This window comes from Eschrichtius robustus, chromosome 6 (genome assembly GCF_028021215.1).
Source record: "Eschrichtius robustus isolate mEscRob2 chromosome 6, mEscRob2.pri, whole genome shotgun sequence".
NCBI lineage: Eukaryota > Metazoa > Chordata > Mammalia > Artiodactyla > Eschrichtiidae > Eschrichtius > Eschrichtius robustus.
Window position 1 is genome coordinate 120,594,387 of NC_090829.1, and position 26,242 is coordinate 120,620,628.

Below are 26,242 nucleotides of genomic sequence, written 5' to 3' on the forward strand. Positions count from 1 at the left end.
CGGAGGTAGCGTCAGACCCACAGGTTCATAAGGGCTCGGTTCTGCGAACCTGCCACCCCGCCCACCCAAGCGGGCGCGCGCGCGCGCGCGCGCGCGCGCACACACACACACACTTCAGATGCCAGTTCTAATCCTCTAATCACATGATCGCCTCCCCAGGCAACCAGCCCATCCTTAGGTTCCTTAGGAGTTCTCTAAAAGTCCCCATTATCATAACAAAAGACACCTTGATCGCTCCTAAGAGCTCTGTGCCAGGCCCTGGGACACAGACCAAATATATATGTATTATAAATCAGAACATCAGAGTTACATTAAGGAGGTACCAGTTCTTATCGAATTAGGGCTCCGCCCTTCCACCGAATGTAACATAATCACCTCCTTAAAGGCCCTGTCTCCAACACAGTCACCTGGGGGGTTTGTTAAGGCTTCCCCAAGAACTATGATGGGACATGATTCAGTCGCTAGCACAGCCCCCCCAGAGTATTATTATACTTGTATACTTATTATTAAACGTGTATGTTAAAGGTCATATTCTTTTTGAAAGATCTAATTTGATTAGATAACTATCTTTGCTGTCAGGTAAATGGGATTAAACCTGGTGGTGGCAGTGTTTAGTCGAACTACCATTAATGTAAGTGGGAGTCGATTTTACTACCTGAAAGCCATATTTTAGTCAGGTACTTTGGCTGGAGTGGGCTCGTTCTGGCCTAGTGTGTTTGCTCTAGTTCTTTGTCTCAGGTAGGAGAGCTTGGATTTCTTACCCTAATTCTCCTGCCTGTTATTAGGCGTCTAGGTCGTTTTTGGATGCTGCCTTTTGTTGGACATTGGGGTCGTTTTCAGATAACATGCTTGCACATATTAGGTCTTGTGAGTTCAGCCTCAATTCCTCAAAGTGGGTTTGCACATTTGCATTTCACAGGCCTCCTGTAGTGTTGGTCCAGTAAGTTGCACTCGCCCTCCATGGGTGCTGCAATATTTCCAACCCTTTTGCTTACCTTGGCTCTTTCTGTTTCCATTCTCTTATACAAAGGTACTTGGGCCTGTGAGTTTGCTTTGCCTGTGCTGTCCCCAGCATATTGTGACCTGCTTACCTCGGGCATCCAGAATTGCTTGAATGCCATTTGATTCTGTTGTAACGAAGCATTTCATTGATTGCTTAGATCTCTAGACAGCTTATGTAGGAGCCCCTCTCTCCACCCAGGTGAAAACACCTCGCCCGTCACTGCTTGAAAGATCCCTGTGCATATGCCATCTTTGGTCAGACTCCACATTTAGTGTCTTGCTTATATAGATAAATATGTGGCAAACATGTTTCAGATCATTCCTTTTGTCTCATTTCCTCAGTGATAGAATAGCAGAAAACCTTCCTTTTGTTCAGCAAGTTTTGTTGAAAGCTAAATGGTGATTTTTTTAACCTAAGATTTTTAATATAGTTAAATTTATGGGGTTTTCTTCATAGTTTTTGTGTTCTCTGTTTTGTGTTCTCTAGTTTTCTTTAAGACTTTCCTCAGTCAAAACCTTATCGAAAATTCTCACACATTTACTTCATTTTTTTTTTTTAATCAACTATAAAGTTTCATGAGCACGTTCCAACTTCCTATGATTTTAAGATTGACAGAAGGAAAAGATAGCTGAAGACCATCCAGGTTAACGTGTAGCTTAAACTTGAAAAGAAATGAAAGAAATAAGGCAGGTTATCAGTTGCAAACGTTGCCTGCCTTCTAGAGGAGTACTGCCTGCCATGCTCTCCAGTTCTGCTCCTTTCTGACGGTGGAAACAGATCGAAGGCCTTGGCAGAAGATGACAACATCAAAGCTGAAAAATACTCTGATGAATTCATGTCATTTTGATGCTCAGATAGAAGTCAGACTGGGCAGAAGAGAGGTTCCACAGACTCAAGTGATTTGGAATTTGGAGATTAGAAAAAGCAAGCAGAAAACCGGGAGATGTTATTTCAGTCACTGCCAAAAAGGGACATGATTCAGTCTGTTTATTTACATAATCCAGTGCTGAGCACTTATTAACAGGACCCTCCAAGTACTTGTGGTTGATCATGTGCTGCGTATTTCATGACATTCTGAATATGTTTGAATAAAATTATAAGAAGATTTGTTATTTGACTTAGTTTTGAGACCATGTTTGAACTTACAAGTAGTTTGCAAGTTAAACTATCACTCAATTTGCTGCATAAATAGAATTGGGCAGTGTTAAGAATATCCAGAGACACTGCCTGAGACCAAGTGTCTGCCTTTTGTCTTCTACAATTTGTGACTGATGCATACATCAGTGCTTGAAAAACTATGCCTTCGTGCAGAGAGGCCCCTTCAGTGTTGCTAGGAAACCCAATAACTGTTTTCTACCATCTTGAGATTTTAATTCATTTCTAGTGCAAAGCAATGAAGAGCAGTTGAATGTTTTAAACATTTTTGGAAAAAGAAATGCTGAAAGCCATTTAAAAGTCTGTTTAAAATTTCCTTTAGCAGTATACATATGAAGGAAATCTCATTATAAAGCTCACCTTTCTTAAAATCTCAGTTGTGAAAAATAACTAACAGTTTGATATCTATCCAGATCATTTTTATACACATGTAACTGTTTTCTAAGATATTCTTTAAAAGAAAAGTCATTTTTAATGTATCAAAGAAGAAAGAATGGATAATACTATCATGAAAACGAAGTTACATTTAATTCTAATGACTGTAGTATAAGTACTGAGAGCATGAATTAGGAGAATTTAAACTTTTACTCATTTGATATCTAACTGATGCCTCTAAACTTTTCATTTGATTTTTTATAAAATAAAAGCTCTAGAAACACAGAGTAACCAGGAAGTTTTAATTGTTTTTTTATAACAAATTTTCATTCTTACTTATATATTTTTGCCTTCATATTTTTGGGCTGTGTCTTGATTTGTTTGAAATGGAATTCTCACCCTGGACTGTACTTAGATTGTTCTTCTCTTACATTATACATATGGTATTCATACCCAGACAAATGCAGACAATTGTAGGAGCTATGGACAGGAGATCTTCAAGTAGCAGGACCTTCTGGCAGATTAATGCTATTTTTCAACATTTCTAAAATTCATCAAACTTATAATCCAGTCACCAGTTATTTTCTACTAATGTGCAAGGAACGCAACAGAGGATAAAGGTATCCACAATTTCTGCTGACCCTGATGGAGCTAATGGTGAATCAGGGCATGCATTTTAAAAATTCACTTAAAATTACAAGGTAGTATGGGAAGATAAGCTCATCGATATCTAGAAGATGGGACAAAAACCATGGAGCCTGAGTTTATAAAAGGAAAAAAAAAAAAAGAAAGAAGATAGTATACGCTGAGTGCCAAACGGGTGATAACGGATAGCAGAAAGTAAAGTACTGTGAGCGTTACTAGGAAGACGGAAGGAAAAATCATTGTAGGCTGGAGAGGTAGCAGAGTGCCTGAGTGAATGAGGTAGGAATGGAATTGAGTTTATTAGAAATGATAGAAAGTATTTATTCAGAGGATTGAATGTCAATCAGGAGAAATAGTTGCGATTATACAGATACCTATCAAATCATACCATCTAAAATAGAAATGTGCACATGAAATGGAGATTGGAGTAGTATGGACTTCTGGGGGGATGGTAAGTGGTCCATTTGGGCTGAATCAGTGGTTTTGGATGGCATATCCATCTTTGCCGTTTAACAGACCAACCCAAACTTTAGAGGCTTTAAAAGAACAATCGTGTATTAGCTCATGATCCTGTCTAGGGTCACTCCTGGAGCTGCAGGCAGCTGGTGTGGACTGGGCTGGTGTTTTAGGTCAGCTGCAGGTTGGGTGCTTATAGCTGTTGGTGTCTGACACCTCAGTTCTCTCTATGTGCAGCAGCAACGCCTCTTGAAGCCTAGCCTTGGGACTGGCTCAGCAGTACTCAGGCTACTTTCTATTGGCCAAAACAAGGCCACCTCTGATTTAGGGGAGGGCCTGCAGAAAGTCTGTGTCCAATTTTAATTTGCTGTTTGATGAGTGCACTTAAATGTGATAAAAGCCTAGGATGGTGCCTGAATATAAATGGTCTTGAATGTAACCTGACTTTTCTTTCATTCTCAATCTATTGGCTACAACCTTACTAACATTTCATTACAACTGATAGTCCGCGTGTATTAAGCCTCTTCTAAGAGCTAATGGAAAGGTTCATGTGATGGATAATAATATAATTCTTCATTTTGGTTTGTTCTGTTGGAATGTGTCATTGGAAAACCAGCAACAAAACCATCATTATGGAGAATTAGGACTTGGATTTACTTTTAATTTTGCTCTGTGTTTATTTTTATGGTGTGAGCAGGGGGATGGGAAGTGGGGGAGAGAGGAAAGCCCCATGTATCATAATCTTTGTGCTTGGGGCCTCTTCCAGGTCATCATCCAGCCCTGGAAGTCAGGGTTGGGTGATGTAGAGGCCCACGTTGTGGAGCTGCTGAATGGAAACCAGTGTATTCATTTGAAACTTCAGATCTGCATACGTTACACATTTGACTTTACCCATAAGAAAATGTTGGGTTATCACAAGGAAAACATACAGTGACAGACTAGTGTGGTTCAAACTTTTATAGTGTAAATAGTAAAAAAAGAAAAAAAAAGTTTTGTGTGATAGTTCATTTACAGACTAAATTTGCATTTTATATTAAGTTGTTGGTTGCTCAAACTGTAATCTTTATTGTAAGACATAAGTAGTGAACAGATCTATTTTTATGTGTGAATTAAACTTGGTATTTTTTCCCTTATTGGTAAGAAATAGCATCATTTTGCTCATAGTTAATTTCCATCTTTTATGCATGTAAAAGATACTGATTTTGTTACAGTAAGTCATTAGCCACAAGGAGGAGACTTTTTTTTCAATTCTTATGGGGTTGCAGTGGGTCTTAGCCATCTCTCTCACAAACTCAGTTGGAAGAAACTATGTTGGAATTTTTGTTTGGGGCTCAGGACATCTATTTTTGCTTTTATAGAGTTTTCAAATATTGCCATCCCGCATTAGTGTGATCTAAGTGGAATTTTCATAGAATACAAATTTGAGAATAGGTTATGGAATTTTATGATGTCCTTTAAAAAATGATATAATAAATATGTCTGACTTTTTCAGAAGGGAAATAAGAAGGGACAAACAGTAAGAAATGTCTTAAAAATAATATTGAGGTCAATTATTTGGTACATTTAAAAATATATAAACTGACAGTTTCTTCTCTTTTTGAATTGTCATCAAAATTTATTGCTTAGAAATATTTTTAAGCATTCAATAAAAGTTACAGAATCAAATTTAATAAAAATTTGGAATTACAGAAGCCTTGGCAGAAAACGTGTCAAAATTCATCAGCATGTGCCCCAGTGATGGGAGTTCCAAGTGTGTCCCTGGCACCATGGAAGCGTGAATTAATGTGGCCTTGAATTAGTGTGACGTAATTGACCTTTCAGAGACTCTAGCCAGGTTCAGTTTTAAACATCTGCTTGCATAATAGAAATCCTTTACTAGGTTCTTGTAATTCATATGAGAATGCTGGTATTCCATATAATGTTGGGAACTTCCCAGTGTTCTGAAAGGAAATTGTATTGAATAAGATGGATATTAATATTTGTCATTCTATTTCTACAGAAGCACAAACTTAAAAACTGGGGACCGCCGAGTGGGAATTTCATTACTCTGGTCCCAAATAACATCCTGTTTCACCCACATCCCGTGCTCCCTCTGAACCGCTGAGGTGTGCTGAGTGTGCTGCCAGCCTGAGAGTAGATGCTCAGTCGATATACATGTTTCATATTCTAGATTTCGCCAGAAGTTTGAGTATCACTACTCCTGAACAGATGATTGAAAAGGCCAAAGGGGAAACTGCCTATTTGCCGTGCAAATTTACCCTCGGTCCAGAAGACCAGGGACCTCTGGACATCGAGTGGCTGCTATCACCAGCTGATAATCAGAAGGTGGATCAAGTGGTATGTGCTGCTTACTCGGCAGATGCCGGGAGCTGGTCTTCGGTGTCTGTCACTGTGCTGATAACGTGTAGGGGGACCTGGGGAGCTGCGAAGAAAGGCATAGCTTATGGTGTAGGTGAGGCAGGCAGATGCTGTGGAAATTGAGGACACGTATGTAATGGAGTGAAGTGGATAATAAGTGACCTCCAATTTCAAGGGGAAGAGAAGTCCACCAGACTTCTTAAAGAAGGCTGCAAGGAAGAAGAGGAACTTGTGAACGTTCTGAAAATCTGGACTTAAGTGTATGTGAGCCAGGGAGCAGGGGAGGCGTATGTGGAGCAGGTATGACAGTGCAGCAGGAATGTGCATAATGTGTTAGGGGATGCCTGGTAAACTAGGCTTTGAGAAAGGTTAGGTAGAATTGAATTTTTACATTTCACACAAGGATTCCATTACCAGTATAAGGGTCAAGTCTAACAGTGTAATGAAGGTACGTATTATTACAGTCTGCTTTCCATATTTTTGCAAGTTAAATATCCTATACATTGAATTCCTTAAAAAACAAAACAGCAGTCGGCCCTTCGTATCTGTGGGTTCCCCATCTGTGGATTCAACCATTCATGGATTGAAAATATTCAGGAAAAAAAATTCCAGAAAGTTCCAGAAAGCAAAACTTGAATTTCTCACATGCCAGCAACAATTTACATAGCATTTACATTGTATTAGGTATTGTAGGTAATCTAGAGATGAGTTAAAGTATATGGGAGGGTGCATATACTTTAAATCATCTCATAAGTGTGCTATCTTGTATGAGGGGCCTGAGAATCTGTGGATTTTGGCATCTGAGGAGGGGAGGGGGAAAGGGAGGAGGTCCTGGACCACCCCCATCCCCACCCCCACCGTGGGTACGGAGGGATGGCTGTATTATTATTTTTTTAATTTTAATTTTTTTAAATAATTAAGATCTAGGTTTTTTTTTAATGTTTTCAGTTTTATTTATTTATTTTTGGCTGCATTGGGTCTTAGTTGCTGCACGCGGGCTTTCTCTAGTTGCAGCGAGCAGGGGTTACTCTTTGTTGTGGCGCGCGGGCTTCTCATTGCAGTGGCTTCTCTTGTTGTGGAGCACGGGCTCTAGGCACGCGGGCTTCAGTAGTTGTGGCTCGCGGGCTCTAGAGCGCAGGTTCAGTAGTTGTGGAGCACAGGCTTAGTTGCTCCGCGGCATGTGGGATCTTCCCGGACCAGGGCTCGAACCCGTGTCCCCTGCCTTGGCAGGCAGATTCTTAACCACTGCGCCACCAGGGAAACCCCGGGATGACTGTATTATTATAGAATTTTTTCTAACTACAAATTAATAAGAGCCTAATGTAGAAAACTTGAAAAGCCAAAAGTAACACAAAGGAGAAAAATTGCCCAATAACCTTGTTACTTAACCAGGTTCCTTTGCCTGACTTGCAGCAAGACAAATGCTGAAAGACAAGAGCTGAGATGCCAAGGTTTGCAGCTGAGAAAGAGTTATTCACAAGGCAGCCAAGTGAGGAGACAGAACAAATCTCAGACCTGCCTCCCTGAAGGCAAGGGGCTTGACATATATATGAGATAAAGAAGCAGGGTGGTCTTAGGCATGGGGAAAGGTGTTTGGAGGTAGGGAAAGGTGAGGTCATCAGTGTTCTGTGCAGGTATATCTTAGTTACCTGCTTTTTCTTGAGATTCATGTTCAGAAATGGAGGCACTTAGCATGATTGAGGGTGGAGTTTTCAGCCCTCTGACGTCAAAAGGTCATTCAATGGACACCTGCCCAAACTCAGTTTTAGGGTCGGTGGTCCCAACCAACCTTAGCCGGCTTGAACTGGACAGAAGCCAACTCCCAGTTCCTGGAAAACAACTTAAGCCCCCCAATCACTATGTGACCCATACATCAGCATTATCTATAAAGGTGGTTAAGGAGTTAAAAAATAATTAAGGCGAGCTGGGTCAGTGGAGGTAGGGTACAAGTGGAGGGGTTTTGAACAAGCTGTGCTCTTATGTGCTGTTCTCTAAGACAAGCTCAAGAATTCCTGTTAGTCACCAGTTTCTGTTAACCCTTTGGGGCACGATTTCAACCTCATCTCCAAATACACATATCACGCTTTGCCTTTTAATGGTACCAGAGTATTCCACTAATTTAGAGTGCTTCATATTAGCTTCGCCTGATATATTTAATTTAAAAAAATCAGTGTTAATAAATTATATTAAACCAGGGAGAGAAAAAGAAGTTCAAATATTTGAAGGAATATTATAATATATATAATATATTTGGAAGAGAAATTTTTACTTATGGTCCATATTAAAGAAGGGGTTATCCAGCCGTTTAATGGCTGAATCAGTGCAGTTAGGTAATTAACTATTTTTGGCAAATACAAGCAGTCTGTCCATGATGTATTTGTGAAGAAAAAAATTAAGGTGCTTTCCCAAGTTGTAGATGTCTAGGGCCACCCCCTCCAACGATCTATCTCTGCCCTGATTCTGGTACTAGAACTTCCTTCTCTCCCCCTAAGCAAAATAAATTGAGCCTGACTCATCCTGTGTACTCAGCCCAGATACCGTGTCCCCTCCCATCTTGCTCTTCATCCCCTCTCTCTTTCCATGGCAGTGCCAGCACCCTGAGCGCAGGCTTCTACCTGAGGTCCTACACACCCCGGACTCCCTTGCCAGTGCAGTGCCCATCCCCCTTTAGAGTCCAGGACTCTGGTTCCATGGTTAAGATGCCTGAATGGAGAACACAGGTCATAAATGCTTCTGGCTTAAGACTCATGGGTGAAGCCCTGTGACCAGGTACGTCTCGAGACCAAGAAGTCCAGCGTGCCCTGTAGCCTTGCGTTTCTATTCATGTAAGGAGAACCCAAGGACTTCTGTGCTGAGTGGGAGGCCCAGCCTTGCTGCCTACAGGACTTGTGAGACAAGTGTGAAACTAGGGACTGGGTTGAAGTGTCCATTTCTGGGTTAGAAGCCTAGCCTCTAACCTAAAACACAGTAAAGGAAAGACCAAAAGAAAGAAGGGCTAGGGAGAGATTGTTGCAGAAGAGGATGCTTACATAGAATTTCAGCTACATTATAATGCTCGCTAAATCCTTATTTTAATATTCTTAAGCTAGCAGGCAGTGCGGTGGGGGACTGGGCTGGAGAAATTTCCATCCTCATTCCCTGTGTGATCTCTTTAGTCAGCAAACAGTTACCATGAACTGTGCACTTACTGTGTGCTGGGCAGTGTTTTATATACTTTAATTATATATACTTATTTAAGCCTTAAAACAGCATCCCGGAATGAGGATGATTATACATGTGAGGAGGAGGGAAATGAGGCCCAGGGATTTGAAGGAACATGCCCAGGGTCACGCAGCTGGCAATAGACACAGCTGGGGGTCTGAACCCCGGTCTTTCTGACCTTGCCCCACCCGCCACCCCCCAGCCTGCACTTGATTATCCTCTGCACTAACGTGTACTACCTCCTCTGTTCCTCATGTGTAAAATAGGAACAGTACACCTGCCTCAGGATTGTGGTACGAATTCTCTGAAATACTGTATGCATTAGCATTTCGTAAGCCTGTAAGTCATAAAGAAATGTTTATAAAGTCAGTCAGTATACAGTGCCAGGCCAAATGGATCTGGTTTGCATCTCAGCTGTGTGGCTTTGGGAGAGCAGGTCTGTGACAGCCGCTGCTTTCCTCAGGTTAAAGGTTAAATGTGGATAGAGCCTCCATCGCTGCTGGGTTGTAAAGAGGAATCAAAATTGCCTGGTAAATGTTACTTCCCCATTTCTTAACTACTGTTTATAAGACTGTTTTCATGGGAAAACATAAAGTGAGTTTACAAAAATGACTGACAGTGGAGACACATTTTATTTGTCAGGCCCTCCTTGAAAGACTGCTGAAGTGTGTGTGTAGCAAAATGAGGGACTGACCTTTGTGGCTCAGGAGAGTCCCCAGTTTAATATAGAGGAAGAGACACTGTCTCATTTGAGGAATTCTCCATGTTGCTGTTGTCAAGCGGGTGTGGGGAGAAGATGGAGCAAAGTGATGGCTTGTTTCACAGAGTAAGTCAGCTGTGGACCCTTCAACTGTTTCTTTTATTAGTGAACCGGTATTGAGTGTGTCTGCAATGCAGACACTTTATACAAGCAAAAGATCTTTAGTGAATTGGGGGTGGGGTCCGCATGGTAGGGGAGGTGATAATAGAAGAACCCAAGTCTGTGCCCTGGAGAAATTCCTACAGATGGCACTGATTCTGATCTTATTGTTCATAATAAACATCTCAGATAAAAAATTATTTGCAGGATGTAGACTGTAGTTGTCTTTTCTGATTATTATTTGACTTCGGTAGCACTGCTCTTTGGCCCTTGGGTCTCAGATGGCCAGAGTGAAGGATTTTACTAGCGAATGAAAAATTATAAAGTGTGTTCAATTAATTTTAGTGATAGTTAGAGATGACTGTTATAAGTTCTCTTCCAAGTCAAGTTTAGCAGAATTTATTTTCCCTCTAAATCTAGCCTTTAGTTATTTCCATCAAAGCCTCTAACAGTGGTTCAGAAAACTTAGTGGAATTAGGAAAGGTCTTTGCTCTTAGTCACAGATTAATTGGAAGGTCCTGTTAACCTGGCTGGGCACACACATCTTAACAGGTTTATTTTATTATTTTATCTATTAGAGTCTGGAACCTTCGAGTGCCTCCAACTTAGTATATTAAGACAAAAAATGTTGTCTTTTTTTGTTTTTAAGTTCCACGGGTAAATTATCATAAGCCCTTTTTGGGGAGTAATGGTGGTTTGTACCTGATTTTATACAGTTGATTGGCATACTGCATCCTCTGAGGCAGCTGAAAATAGAGTGTATCAGAATTCGCAAATCCATGCTCTTGCGGTCACTCACCGAATGGCTCTCTGATAGAGGGCTACATTACTTAATCATGTGGCGGTCTTGGTTTCCCCATTTACAATGACAGTGTGTGACCATACTTAAGGATCATATTGTGGTTTCTTTTTCTTAACCTGTGATTTGAATAACTGTAGATTCCTCATGATACTGTGTTCTTATTCTTTTTTTTTTGCATCCTACAGTACCATGGTGTATCCAGAGCTCCTTTAATGAGACAGAGAGTTTGCTTGCTTGTTTGTTTTTTCCTTGTCTTATCTTGGCTTTCTTTTAGATTATTTTATATTCTGGAGACAAAATTTATGATGACTACTATCAAGATCTCAAGGGACGAGTACATTTTACAAGTACTGATCTCAAATCTGGTGATGCATCAATAAATGTAACAAATTTACAGTTGTCAGATATTGGCACATACCAGTGCAAAGTGAAAAAAGCTCCCGGTGTTGGGAATAAGAAGATTCAGCTGACAGTTCTTGGTAAGTTATTTGTAATAATGTTGCTTATTAACAGGGTGAGTGGTCACAGTACTATAGTGGCAGCATTTATGTGAGACAAAGCTTAGGTTTTTAGAGTAATAATTTTAAATACTTGACATAATTCTAATGTCCTCTAATAGCATAAAACATAAAGCTACCTTTTTTTTTTGGATAGGAAAAATAAGCGACCAACTTCTTTGTGAAGTTCATGAAAGCATTTGAAAGTAAACGAAGGAGTTCTGTGATATGGGAGAAGAACCCAAAAGCAGGAGTTAGGGAATCCAGGCTTTTCCCATTGTTCTCAGGTTTGCCCTGAGAATTAAATAGAACCTCTTCATTTCCTGGGCCTCAGCCTACATTTTCAAAACATAAAAATAATTATCGTTAAATCTCTTTGCAGTCTTATTCAGCTCAAAATTGTGACGTGTGCCTTAAGCTTTTTCGAACTGCATTTCCCAAAGAATAAATGAGGTTTCTATGATGAATAATTGGAGCATTTAGAACGGAGGAGACGGAACATGGTAGCTGGAATATTGCATTGGCGTAAGGCCTTTAGACCTTAGATAGTCCTTTAACCTCCGTGAGCATCACTGTTTTTCATCCTTAAAGTGAGGAGATTAGATGGGTGGCCACTAAGATGCAGCTCTCCAGGGTAGTTAAGAAGGAGATGTGTATAAACTGCTTTATAAACAGTCAGAGCTGCAGAGTTTGTTATCCTCCTCTAGATTCTGTGGTCATGCACAAGCACTCTTTACCGCTGCAAATTGAGAAACTCTGAAAGGTACTGTTCATAAATATACTTCTAAAATCTTATCGTGGTGGGCTTGACCCAAAATTACAATGGCTGCCATGTAGAAAATCTCAACTGTCTAGCAATATTCAGTGACAGTAAATTCCCCTGCGACCTAAGGTGTCAGGTTTGGGGGACATTTGGGCACCCACTTTATGTGGGAAATGCTGGTTGCTGGAATCACCTGCCATACCCCTGGAAATAACTAATCTGGACACCTCCCCCCTACATCAACTTCTACCTTTTGTTCCTTTTGTTTTAGAAACTGAGCAGAGAGGTTAAGCGCGTTGGGTTCCAGACTCATCCTGAGTAGCATTCTTTTCTAAAGAATGAATATCAGAGCAGGTAGAGATTAGGGATAAGAATGCGGATTTCTTTGCACCCCAATGGCAACTCCAGGGGTTGTCTTGGTTGGTAAGGCAGTCTTCTGGCAACATCACTGAGGGGGGCACACAAGGGGGTCCTGGTAAAGGGCACTCCATGCTAAATGGAACTCATTCAGAATATGTCTGTGGTATGAAAGCAAGTGAACCTGAACAAGGAACCAGAAAAAGGAATATGGTAACATTGGAAATTCTAGCCTTTTGTGTCTACATTCAGCGAACATGGAGTTGCCTTTCTTTTTTTATAAATATGAAAGCAGGTAAAGTTTAATAATTTGTCTGAACTCTTAGCCCAGGCATACCTGGAATTATAACCCTGAGTATATCTTCTTTAAGCACTGCTCTCCAGGGAGCACTGAGTTAGGATATATATGAAAATTTTACTAGTTCATGCTGTACCAAGCAGACTATACATATTTATCAGAATTATTTATTGTGAAATCCCTGTCTGATGGGGACAGGTACACTGGGAGGAATACGATTGGCACATGTTCCCAGAAGAGGTGTGCACAGGCGCTGTGTGAATGTGTGTGAGAGGGAGAGAGAGAGAGATCCCTTAGGAACAGGCTCTGGCCGGGCACACTGAGGCAGCAGCCGTGACAGTCGGGCAGGAGGGATGGCCTTTTACATTAAACCTCACACCCCAGATATCTTATTCCTCAGCCTAGATCTGTGGGAAGCATTGACACAGTAACTCCTTTTGTTAGCTCCGTGGGGCATCACCGTGGCCAAGCAAACCCTGAAGTCAAATCAGGGAGGGAGAGAGGGATTAAAATGAGGGGTAGGGGAGAGTGGGGGCAGTGGCTGCTGAAGGGAAGTGGGGATGACTAATCCTCTGACCTGGGGGCTGTCTCAGAGCCAGAGGAGAATTTCTTTATCTCTTCCGTGTTTCCAGGTGAGTCATGACCACTGTGGGAGAAAACATTAGAAGTTTCTCTTGAAAGTGAGAGCTGGACAGAAGCCTAATTTGCTCGCTTTTTTCTGAAAATTCTGCTTAGACAGTCTGGAGGAAAGATTAAATAAAGTGCCCTCTAGGGACCAGACTGAATGGCAGTCCAGTGGACCTCTTGCTTGGTTCATTGTCAGAGGCTCTGCCTGATACTTTGATTCGTTTGTGGGAAACCTGAAGATGCCACCATGGTGTTCACAGAGTAATGAAAGCTCGTTCGGTGAGCCACGGGCGCTGTGTGGACCGTTAGCTGCCTCGGTGTGAGGGGTGGTATGTTGCTATCCCTCGCTCCATGGCTGGGGCCCACCCTGCTCTTTCAGATACACCAGACGTATATGTGGATGCAACTCAGGAAAGAAACTGGACAGGGGTGATGATAACAAAGGGAATTGACAGAGGGTTAATATGCTGGCCGCACATTACCAGCACCTTCCCTGAGAACTCTGAAAAAGCCTATTATTGAGACCTTTTGGTATAAATAGACTGGGCTGTTTTGCAGAGGAGAGCACACACAGTTAACTTTCCTTCATGTGTGTATATGGTGCGCTCAGACTGCACCCACGTCACAAGAACACGTGGCAACAGCATGTGTGGGGACTCAGTCAACACTGGGATTTTTTTTCAACTTTTTATTCTGAAATAATTTTAGTTTTACAGAAAAGTTGCAAAAATACCAGAAAGTTCCTGAGGGTATACCCATAACCTAATTTTTCCTAATGTTAACATTTTATAAAATCATAGTACAACTACCAAAAGCAAGAGATTAATGTTGGGACAATAATATTAACTAAACTACAGGCCTAATTTGAATTTCACAGCTTCCTGTTAACGCCTTTTTGTGCTGGGGTCAAATCTAAGATCCCTGCTGCGTTGACATCTGTAGTCTCCAGTTAATGTCAGGGGGCACATGATATCCTGTCTTATTGTTAACCATGATCACTTGGTTTCAGTTTTATCTGATAGGTTTCTCCGCTATAAAATTACTACTTTTCCCTCTGGGATTAAAAAATAATCCCATGTTGGTGGGAATGTAAATTGATACAACCACTATGGAGGACAGCATGGAGGTTCCTTAAAAAAATAAAAATAGAACCACCATACGACCCAGCAATCCCACTACTGGGCATATATATACCCTGAGAAAACCATAATTCAAAAAGAGTCATGTACCACAAGGTTCATTGCAGCACTATTTACGGTAGCCAGGACATGGAAGCAACCTAAGTGTCCATCAACAGATGAATGGATAAAGAAGATGTGGCACATATATACAGTGGAATATTACTCAGCCATAAAAAGGAACGAAATTGAGTTATTTGTATGAGGTGGATGGACCTAGAGTCTGTCATACAGAGTGAAATAAGTCAGAAAGAGAAAAACAAATACCGTATGCTAACACATATATATGGAATCTAAAAAAAAAGAAATGGTTCTGATGAACCTAGGGACGAACCTAGGGACAGGACAGGAATAAAGACACAGACATAGAGAATGGACTTGAGGACATGGGGAGGGGGAAGGGTAAGCTGGGATGAAGTGAGAGAGTAACATGGGCATATATACACTACCAAATGTAAAATAGCTAGTGGGAAGCAGCTGCACAGCACAGGGAGATCAGCTCGGTGCTTTGTGACCACCTAGAGGTTTGGGATAGGGAGGGTGGGAGGGAGACGCAAGAGGGAGGGGATATGAGGATATATGTATACATATAGCTGATTCACTTTGTTATACCACAGAAACTAACACAACATTGTAAAGCAATTATACTCCAATAAAGATGTTAAAAAAAAAAAATCCCAGTGGGGGAGCCACTTTAAGACTATGCAAATATCTTGTTTCTCCTCAAACTTTTGCCCATTGATTTTTAGCATCTATGCATGGATTTTGCCAGGAGTCAAGGTATTTTGAACTAAGCAAAAATATTCCTGGATGGATGACATGATGATCCAAGCATATTCTGTCCCAAATAGAGATTTAGAGTGTTTCCTATAGACTGAGGCAGTCAGCCCCTAGCATGGAGGGATGGTGATATAATACACAGACGGAGCACAGCATTGCTAAATCGGTGGGACACTGACCGAATACCAGTTGACGGCCACGTACCCTTAACTGAGAAGGACTTTTTATTAGCTCTGCTAGTGATCATGGTGGCAGATGTTCTGAGGACAATAGCTAGATATCCTGGAGCCCCAGACCAAAGAAACATTAGTGGGTAAGACTTTATTTTTGTTCCTTTTGTGGTTTCCTCTTTCTTTCAATTCAGCTAAGTGCCGTGGATTAGGAGTTCATCTTCCCGGCTTTATAATGGTGGGGCTGGCATGTAAAAGACTTGCGCTTTCTCCACCCAACGGAAAGCAGGCAGCCGCTCCTAAGCACCGCTCAGAACCAGTGCTGGTAAAAATCTCGTTCTGCTGTGCATAGAGTATGTTGAAATCTCAAACTCAGTGGGACCCTGATTTCCTGAGCAGCCACTTTAAACAACTGCCTGTTATTGGATATGTTTGGGGAGGGGACATTTTTCAGTAGAAAAGAAGAGGTGTTAGGGTTAGAACGCTGTATTACCAATAGAAGTTTGATGTCCAAAGCGTTGCTTCAGTATCTCACTTACTGCTAGTTTGTGTAATAAAGGATTTATTGGTCGTTTGAAGAAATGGAGAGCAAGGCTCATTTTGTTGAAGACTCAGAGGATGAAATAATGCACAAAACTGATTCAGAAGTCCAGTTGATGTAATGTCCAGGGCAACTGGTCAATCTGAAAAAGAAAGAGATTTGCTTAGGAAAGTCAACAGCGCAGTTAAATGCATCTGTTGAGCCTTACTAAAAAGTGTAAGTAGTAACAAAGGGGAGAAATCCAATTAAATTTAAGAATTACCAGGAAATGTGTGAAGTGAGATCATGATTGACAACCTTAGGTAAAGATGCCCCACTGCGTATGACAGACCCTGTCAGCCAGATTTGGAAAACAGTTTGACACTTTCTTATAGAGTTAAACATTTACTTACCTAATATGAAAAAGGAAAACATATACCAGTATTTACAAGCAGTGTTGTTCAAACTGTTCACGTAGTGCCAAACTGTAAAACCCATTCACATTTATTCTTAGTAGTGAAAGAATAAAAACCCACCCAGGACTTGAAAGAATGAAAATCAGAAAAACAGAAGAAAAGCAGTCCTGCCATTTATCAGACTGGGAGGAGAGATGCAAATAGAGCCAGGTACAGGGTTTATGGGGAATGTAGCTCTCCCAAGGTCGTGGAACGCTGGTAAACTATAGCCTACTGCTGTCTCCTCATTGTTGCCCCCAGACCCACTTTGCACTACTCAGCCTTTACTGGGGGTACTCAGGTTGCTAAATGGCCCTCGTCTCCAGTTTAATCCCCGCTTCTCCTAATCCTGCGTCAGAAATGGCATCAGATTCAGAACTTATCTCTGCCTCTAGAAGACTCTTCTCAGAGCCTTCAGAATCCCTCTCTCCCCTGTCACAACTCCTCATAGCGCCTCCTCGCCGGTCAATCTGGTTTCCACAGACTTCACACCTGCTCCTGGTCAGTTTAGCTCATTAGGCTTTAACAGTAGCCCCAAGACAGGAAACAGTGTGCATCAATACCTGAATGAACAAGCAATGGGATACAACTCGGTAGTAAGAAAGAACGGACTACTGATAATATATACAACAACACAGATCAATTGGATCAGTCTTAAAAGCCTTACGATGAATAAAAGAAGCAAAAGTGCATACTGTATTTTTCCATTTATAGGACTCACGAAGAAGCAGAACTAATCTATAGCAATAGAAATCTGATCAGCTGCTGTCTGGGACCAGGATTGTGCAGTGAGATCAACTGCAGTCAGCTTGCGGGAAATTGCTTGGGAGAGGATTGGAGTGGTGCTTTGTGTTGAAAGTGATCAGCTCACATGATTAAAATGTGTTAATTTTATTGTATGTGTATTATGCCTTAGTGCAGTTCAACAAGGGAGTATGAACTTCCAGGGTGTTAACCTAGTGTTGAGGTGGGTTCCACATAATGGAGTTAGCAGCTGCTCTAAGTGGTTACCCGGAGAGACCTGGAATATAACCTCAGATCTGCCTTTTTATAACACTGCTCTCTGGGTGGTTTTGGATTGCTGTAAATGTGGGAAATAATTGGTCCTTGCTGTACTAAGTGAATTGTCCCTCTTATCAGCATAATTTATCGTCAGCCCCCTGATTGTTGGGTTAACAGCACACAGAGAGGGATGTGACAGTGCACATAGTCCCAGAGGGCTACATGTCAAGCTCCAAGTAGAAGAACAGGTTACGGAATGGCGGGTGGGGGGAAGAAGCTTCCTTGAGTCTGTCGTAGCCCAGCCCGCATCACCCTTGCTTTTTTCACATGTGCCCCATGGGATGGAGGGGCACAGAGCCACACCTGAGATGCTGCCTGGCCTTGTGCAGCGGCTGCTTGCCTGAGCTCGTTCTTGCCTGTTCTGTGCTGGATCAAGCTGAGTAAACTGGCGTTGGCAACCTATTGCAGTCTTTGAGTCTTGTCCACTCTGAACCCAGGACCCCCTGCTATTGAGTTAGTGGTTGTGCGACATGCTGTGTGTTTAAGTAGTCATTAGAAACACACATTCCGTTCTGTTGTATAAAGTTATAACTTATTTTCTTTTCTCAGTTAAGCCTTCAGGTACAAGATGTTACATTGATGGATCAGAAGAAATTGGAAGTGATTTTAAACTAAAATGTGAACCAAGAGAAGGTTCACTCCCATTACGATATGAATGGCAAAAATTGTCCAACTCACAGAAACTGCCCACCTCATGGTTACCAGGTACTGCTGATTTTGCACTTTGAATCGTGTGCCATTGATTTGGACTTAAGTCTAGTAGGGTTTGTGCATGTAAGTGTATATTTTTTAATCCCCAGATACCTTCCCTTTTCTAGACAGAGCAATCAGGATTCTATGGGAATTAGTCAGTGTTTTATAATGACAACTTGGTGTCATATAGTATAAGTGAAGAGATATTTGTATAATGATCACCATTTAGGATATTATAATTGGTTTCTTTGTTGTATATTTTTTAATTGATGGTAGTATTGATGGAAACTGTTCATTATCATAAATTAGTGGTTAAGTTACAACAAGAGCTGGATCTTGAGTGTTTTGCCTGGATTCATGTTGAAGATATGGTTATTTAACCATGGCATGTCTGTGAAAACAGCAAAACAACAGCTGTGACTAACCAAAAAGATTCAAATTGGTTAACTCTGATTACTCATCTGTATGTTGTAATTAACCTGTTATTCAAACTGGTTACCGTGCTCCACCCTCCTCCCTCCCACCCTGCCCCGATCTTAAGGAGGATCTCTCTCCATCTCTGTTTTTCAAACTAAGAGGCTGAACAATATGACCGCCTCTAACTTTCTTTTATGTTTCTTCTGTCTGGGGGGATGAAATACATTTTGTAAATCTTACTGCTGCACCTAAGAACCTTTGTGGCACAGAATGTTTTTTTATAATCAATGTGGCTCTGCTTCAGCAGAGATTCTCTGTGCCTGGCTGAAGGGGGTCATGATTACCTTGGCTTTGACATAAATGAACTAGAGGCACAGTCGTTCGCATCCCAGAGACATGCACATGTCTTGCCAAGTTTGTTCTGTATGTAGCTTCAGTTTGTCTCACTTTTACCTGGATTGTCAACCAAGTAGAGTTTGCCTTTACTAAAAACTCAGCAAAAATGGGTTTTGCTCCCTTACCCCCTTTCTTTTCATAGAAATGACTTCACCTGTTATATCTGTAAAAAATGCCACTACCGAATACTCTGGGACATACAGCTGTACAGTGAAAAACAGAGTGGGCTCTGATCAATGCCTGCTGCGCCTGGATGTTGTTCCTCGTAAGTTATCTTCTTTCTGCTGTGATAGTGTTATCTTTATACAGCCTCCTTTGGTTCCATCAGTGAGTGTGGGTATTAAGGGCAAGGGGGTGCTAACTTTGAGCAAAGCCCTCTGTGGCTTGGTTGCTAGCTTTTCTAAGTCATGGAAAGAAAAAAAGTACTACATTTTATTAATAAAAACCTTCTTCATCATTGTAGTGACATTAAAGAGGCAAGAGTTGTCAAATTGACTCTTGTACCATATTTAGCCAGTGTAAGTGAGGACAAGCTTTTTAGAACATTCTTATATGCCAACCAAGATAGCTGTGAATATTAAAATCTTTTAGAGTGGTTTTATTGTTTTTATCCTTGAAATAGCTTACACAGTTCAGAAGAAAGTTCTTTTAGTGGATTTTCCCCTAGACCAGAAAAAGCTAACTAATTTGTCTCTTAACGTTAGTATATGCGATGAAATCAATGTCATTGTGTATCCTTACCTTCAATATGACTAGATGGAAGTTTTTTTGTTTGTTTGTTTTGCTTTTTTTAATATTAATTATTTTCTTATTAACATTTTATCTAGCTTCAAATAGAGCTGGGACAATTGCAGGAGCCATTGTAGGAATTTTGCTGGCGCTAGTGCTCATTGGTCTTATCGTCTTCTGCTGCCGTAAAAAGCGCAGAGAAGAAAAATACGAAAAGGAAGTTCATCATGATATCAGGTAATTAAGTGACACAGGAGTTGACTGATGTATATGCAATTTATTATGTCACTAAAGCATTAATTCTCTTAACCATCTGAAGCATTTGCCCCTATGAGAATTGGATGAAAGAGCTATAGCTCTTCCCCTCAACACATTTGACAGCTTTTACTTATTTCAAGTGTGTGGAGCCAACCAACCTACATTGTGCCCTCCTCCCCTGTTTTGGGCTCTACTTTAAGAACCATTGCAAAATGCTTTTCTCAAGACTGTCTACCTTCTCCCAGTAAAGTACAGGCATGAAACAGCAAAGGAAACCATAAACAAGATGAAAAGACAGCCCTCAGTATGGGGGAAAATATTTGCAAATGAAGCAACTGACAAAGGATTAATCTCCAAAATATACAAACAGCTCATGCAGCTCAATATCAAAAAAACAAACAACCCAATCCAGAAATAGGTGGAAGACCTAAATAGACATTTCTCCAAAGAAGGCATACAGATTGCCAACAAACACATGAAAAGATGCTCAACATCACTAATCATTAGAGAAATGCAAATCAAAACCACAATGAGGTATCACCTCACACCAGTCAGAATGGCCATCATCAAAAAAATCTATAAACAATAAATCCTGGAGAGGGTGTGGAGAAAAGGGAACCCTCTTGCACTGTTGGGTGAAATGTAAATTGATACAGCCACTATGGAGAACAGTATGGAGGTTCCTTAAAAAACTAAAAATAGAACTACCATACAGCCCAGCAATCCCACTAGTGGGCATATACGCTGAGAAAACCATAATTCAAAAAGAGTCATGTACCACAATGTTCATTGCAGCTCTATTTACAATAGCCAGGACATGGAAGCAGTCTAAGTGTCCATCAACAGATGAATGGATAAAGGAGATGTGGCACATATATACAATGGAATATTACTCAGCCATAAAAAGAAACGAAATTATTTGTAGTGAGGTGGATGGACCTAGAGTCTGTCATACAGAGTGAAGTAAGTCAGAAAGAGAAAAACAAATACCGTATGCTAATACATATATGTGGAACTAAAAACAAACAAACAAAAAAACGGTTCTGATGAACCTAGTGGCAGGGCAGGAATAAAGACGCAGACGTAGAGAATGGACTTGAGGATACAGGGAGGGGGAAGGGTAAGCTGAGAGGAAGTGAGAGAGTAACATGGACATATATACACTACCAAATATAAGGTAGCTAGTAGGAAGCAGCTGCATAGCACAGGGAGATCAGCTGAATGCTTTGTGTCCACCTAGAGGGGTGGGATAGGGAGGGTGGGAGGGATGCTCAAGAGGTGGGGGATATGGGGATATATGTATGCATATAGCTGATTCCCTTTGTTGTACAGTAGAAACTAACATAACGTTGTAAAGCAATTATACTCCAATAAAGATGTGAAAGAAAAAGTACAGGCATAAAGTTTTCAAAAAATGGAGATGTTAAGGTTTTGGGTTTTTTTTTTAAAGATCTGATTGTATCAAGTGACATAGGTAGTTAATAGAACTATGGGTAGAGTGATTTTATTTTATTTTTTAAATATTCTAAACCAGTAGATCTTAACTAGAAGTGCACATTGGATTATAGAACTTGTAAAAATAATAACATATGACCAAAGTAACACCCAGAAAATTGACATTTGGTGGGTCTGGGCACTTTTATTTTTTAAATGCACAGAAGTAACTCAGATATATATTCTATGTCAGTGCTTAGTGTGAAAATTCTTATGCCTAATTCTCAGTTTTTGCAAACTTCAATCTGCTAAGTTTTCAGCTAAAGTCTTAAGATGAGTAACTTTCATAATAAAAAGGATATTTTGTCTTGTTCTGTTTTTGGTAGAAATATCTCTAGGTGTTAGTGCTTTATTGACTGTAGAGTGTTATGTGACTGTAACCAGGTTATCTTGATGAGTGATACTAGAATATGAAAATATTTGAAGTTTGTTCTTTGTAATACAGCATTATAGAATCGCACATTTTTGTAAAAAACACATTTCATTGTGTGTGAAGATAGAAACTGTAAATGATAAATTTGGGACAGATACACAGTTCATGACATTATGCCTTATTGTGCTTGTTTTTTGTGTGTCACACACAATTTTATGTACTTAATGCTTAAATAGAGGCTCTTCCCTACCCATGATTCATAGCTTACATATTGTAGGTTTTTAGAAATTTGTTCTTTGAACGTGTATTGGGATCTTTATTTCTAGGGAAGACGTGCCTCCTCCAAAGAGCCGTACGTCCACTGCTAGAAGCTACCTCGGCAGCAATCACTCATCCCTGGGATCCATGTCCCCTTCCAACATGGAAGGGTATTCCAAGACTCAGTATAACCAAGTACCAAGCGAAGACTTTGAGCGCGATCCTCAGAGTCCGACTCTCCCAACTGCTAAGGTAGCTGCCCCTAATCTCAGTAGGATGGGAGCGGTGCCCGTGATGATTCCAGCACAGAGCAAGGACGGGTCCATAGTATAGAGCCTCTGTACCCTTCATCTGTGCTCTCCTCTTGAGATGTGAACACCTGTTTTAATTTTTGCTACCAGCCTCAAAATATATATATATATAAAAAGTTAACCAAAAACTGTAAGAATAATACTTCAAAAAGTTTTGTTTGGTTATATTGAAATAGTAAAGGCATTAAAGTTCTAAGGACAAATTCACCATCTAAATAATATTTCCTTTAAGAGCTTGACTTTATAGGTTTCTGACTATCAATACTTAAGTCAGCTGTGGCACTTTGAATATGAAATCATAGGTGAAGAAATAAATTGGTGAACTTACACGCATACCAAGTTGATACTTGAATCATCTGAAAGTGGTACTTTATAATTTCTGTTATTTTTATATTGCTTTTTTCAATTAATTTATGACCCAGTAGTGTCCCCCCGACCCCCTGCCAAAATTGGTAAAGAAAGATTCATGGCAAAAATACTTATGTAGATTTATGTCTGTTCTTGTTTTTGCTTCTTCGAAAACTCTGAATGTGTTTGAAGAGTCTCTAATAACTAGAAAACACTACTAGAAGTCACTAGTTCTGAGTAATTCATAAACCTTGTATATGAAATGACTTAAGTATTTAATTGCTAGATTGCTGTGGGCAGCAGGGACATAGTAAGCTCTTCTGTATGCTAAAATAAAGGAGCATTTATCTGATTCATTTAGAAAATTTGTTGTCAGCTACCTATAGCGATGACACTAATGGTGCAGTCGTAAGGATGAATTTTGTTGATTAATGTTCCAATGCCCTGAGGCCTGTGGTGGTCTTCAGAACAGTGACCTGCTATCAGGGAAGTGTAGTATTTTGCAATTCCCAAGTAAATGCTGGTCCTCCGCTTTAGGTGATATTTTTCTAATAAGAAAAATTTACAACTCATTTATTATTCGACAATTACAGATTTTAATTCCGTAATTATTGGTTCTAAATTTAAAATTTTTTTTTCCTGGTTCAGTGTTTTGTTTTTGTTTCTGTGATGGTGTTGTACATTATATGTTCTAGAAATGTAATCTTAAATTACCCTCTTGAATGCAGTTCCTGGAGGATATTTTCTTCATAGACTTAGAATGATGAAATACACTTTAAACTAGTAAGGGTCCTCTATCAATTCTGTGTTTCAGACTTGGGAGGATGTACAGTTGCTATTGTATGGCCAGCATGTCTTGTGTAGTTGCAGAAAATCAAGTTGAGCTTTGAAAAGTTTGTCTTAGTTTTGTGGAAGTGACTTAATCTTTAAAAAAAAAAAGAAAAAGAAAAAAAGAAGAGAGAAATGAAAGGAAAAAGAATAAAAGGAATACTCCTACCTGCCAAATGTGTTAAGTACTGTTTTAGTAGATGAAAGTGAATTTATTGTACTTTCCTTAAGATTGTGAGGGAGTGTGGATTGAGTAGAATGAGCCACCAGTTTCTTTATAGTAGTACGGTCTGCAGTAAATTATTTCACTAGCTCTGAAACCATTTCCCTAGATTTTAGTAGGGAGTTGGTTTCTGTTCATCTCTTTGGGTGCTGTGGTGGTAAATGCTACATTATAAATTAATGTTGGCATGAGTTTATGATTAGGCAGAGGATTGTATACACTTTTTAATGGTAAATTGAAACTGAATGTGTAATGGATTCGTGTATAGTTTTACATATTTGGAAGCATTTTAAGAATAGGTTTTTAACATTACATAATATTGCTTTTATTCTTGTGTTAACGTTTTCATCTGTGCCTTTTGGGTAATTTAGTTTTTATTATGAATTTCTGGTGCCTATGAGCTAGCTATCGCCTGAAAGGTGCTTAGAGGTGAAGGTACTGTTCCTAAAAATGCATCACTGTGATACCTTTCTATCCTCATACTTTCAGTCTTGCCTCTTTTCTGATCTTTTTGGATGCAAGTTAACTGATTGTGTTACTCATAAAGTTTTTAAAATTTCAACATCCCCTACACTCTTTTGACTGTGTTTCTGATTTTATAATAATAACTATTTTTGAATACCAGGCCTCTGGTCTGTTTCATATGAATAAAATTTATAAGATATTATAAAAATAAATAGCAGAGCACAGACATTACTAATAAAAATTTTGGTCCTCTCTAGTCCCAGTTTTCATATAATGAAAATTAGGCTATCAATCTGAGTAGAAATTACTACAAAAGGTGGACATATGTAAGGCTTTCCTTCCCTTAGACTTCATAGTTCGTCTAGGATTTGGTTATAAGTAAATCAGAATGTCTTCTAGAAACGCTTCCTTCCAGTTCAGGGCCATTACCACCTACAACCTGAGAAACAAGCTTGGAAAAAAAACTACTGTTGTGACCTGAAGAGACCTACTGGATGTGGTTGAGTTTAGAGGACAGAACTCAGTTTTAGGTTTATGTCTCCAGCTACTCATTGTAAATTTCAGTGAATCCAAAAGTCAAATAGTACTGATAACTTCCTAAATAATTCTCAGTGGTAGTTTCTGGTGAACTAGAGATCAAGTATTTGTTCTAGAATTACTATTGGTAATCATCAAGCAAGTCAACAAAAAATTGTTATTCAAGCATTTCCACTAGAAGCCAAACATCAGTCAAGGACGGCACTGAACCTTCAAAGCAAAACTCTTCCATTCTACTTTATACCTAAGAGACTTGACACCATCTTTCTGAGTTATGCAGGATAACTTCAAAAGAAATATCATAGAGGATGTAATTCTGTGCTTTGAATATGTAGATTACAGGTTTCTTTTTCTTATGGCAACCTTACTAATATTTCCGTTAGAAGGCCAAAAACAAAAAACCTTATTGATAAACGGGCCAAATAACTTTCTTTAAATTTGGGCTATCTGCCGGGAAGTTGTTACAATGGAAACACAGACTGTGTCTTAGGGGGAGGTTAATTCAAGAAACACAATTAGATTATTGGTATGAATTAATACCTGGTTTTTATTAAAAAGATAATTTTTAGGATTGAGTTCTGGAAATTTGGAGCAAGTGAAGGGGCAAATAAACATTTTGATTAAATATGAAAAGAACTCATTGCATGAAGTTGGATGTCAAATTCTGTAATGTACGGCTTCTTAACTATTCTCTGTCTTTCTGTGTGCGTGCAGCATGTAAATCTGAAGTTATATGAATGTTTAAAGTTTTTTTTCTAATCTTGTTTCATCTCCACAGTGTTTAGGGCTTTCAGATGCCTTATTCCAGTGTGAACAGAAAAAGTCCGTATTTTTTGTGGTTACTGCTTTGATGTGTCATGTAAGGAGTAGTTTGTAGAAAATGTTGGCATAATTTTAACTTTTTAGTGGCTTGTGACATTATATATTATATATATGTATATATATCTTTATAATATTCCTGTGTTTAGTAGTATAAATGTTCTGGGCAAGTTTTAATATTTCAAATGCCTCTGGATATTCTTGCAGTAAAGACAACGTGTTCTGTAGTTAGATTTTTTTTACTCATTTGACACTGAAATGGTCTATAACTGAGCACAAATTCTACCTAATAGAAGCAGGAAAGGATAATAAATAAATTGGTGAATTGTGGTTCTGTTTATCTTATGGATGGTAACACCAGCAAATATTTGCTGCATTTGGCTTCTCACTGTTCATTAAAATCCAGTTTTACAAAATACCCTATTTTGTAATTTCAGAGTGCGGTGTGAATATCAGTTGGATTTGGTTTTGACCCTGAACACTAAAAGCCCCAAAGAACTCTGTTTTCTACTAACTTAACGGCACAAGTGTT

The 26,242-nt window shown here is 39.7% G+C and overlaps 1 protein-coding gene across 2 annotated transcripts in view; it reads left to right on the forward strand.

The window, feature by feature from the left end:
• Window positions 1-25,872, forward strand: part of CXADR (CXADR Ig-like cell adhesion molecule) — a 51,562-nt gene extending 25,690 nt beyond the window's left edge. Inside the window, exons 2-7 of one of the 2 annotated variants that reach the window (XM_068546918.1) lie at window positions 5,805-5,971; window positions 11,129-11,333; window positions 18,111-18,266; window positions 19,210-19,332; window positions 19,895-20,033; window positions 22,248-25,872. In XM_068546918.1, the coding sequence (XP_068403019.1) occupies window positions 5,805-5,971; window positions 11,129-11,333; window positions 18,111-18,266; window positions 19,210-19,332; window positions 19,895-20,033; window positions 22,248-22,512 (1,055 nt within the window). In that variant the 3' untranslated portion in view covers window positions 22,513-25,872. The remainder of the gene's footprint in view (window positions 1-5,804; window positions 5,972-11,128; window positions 11,334-18,110; window positions 18,267-19,209; window positions 19,333-19,894; window positions 20,034-22,247) is intronic. The other variant, XM_068546919.1, reaches the window with a different exon arrangement.
• The last annotated feature ends 370 nt before the right edge of the window (window positions 25,873-26,242 follow it).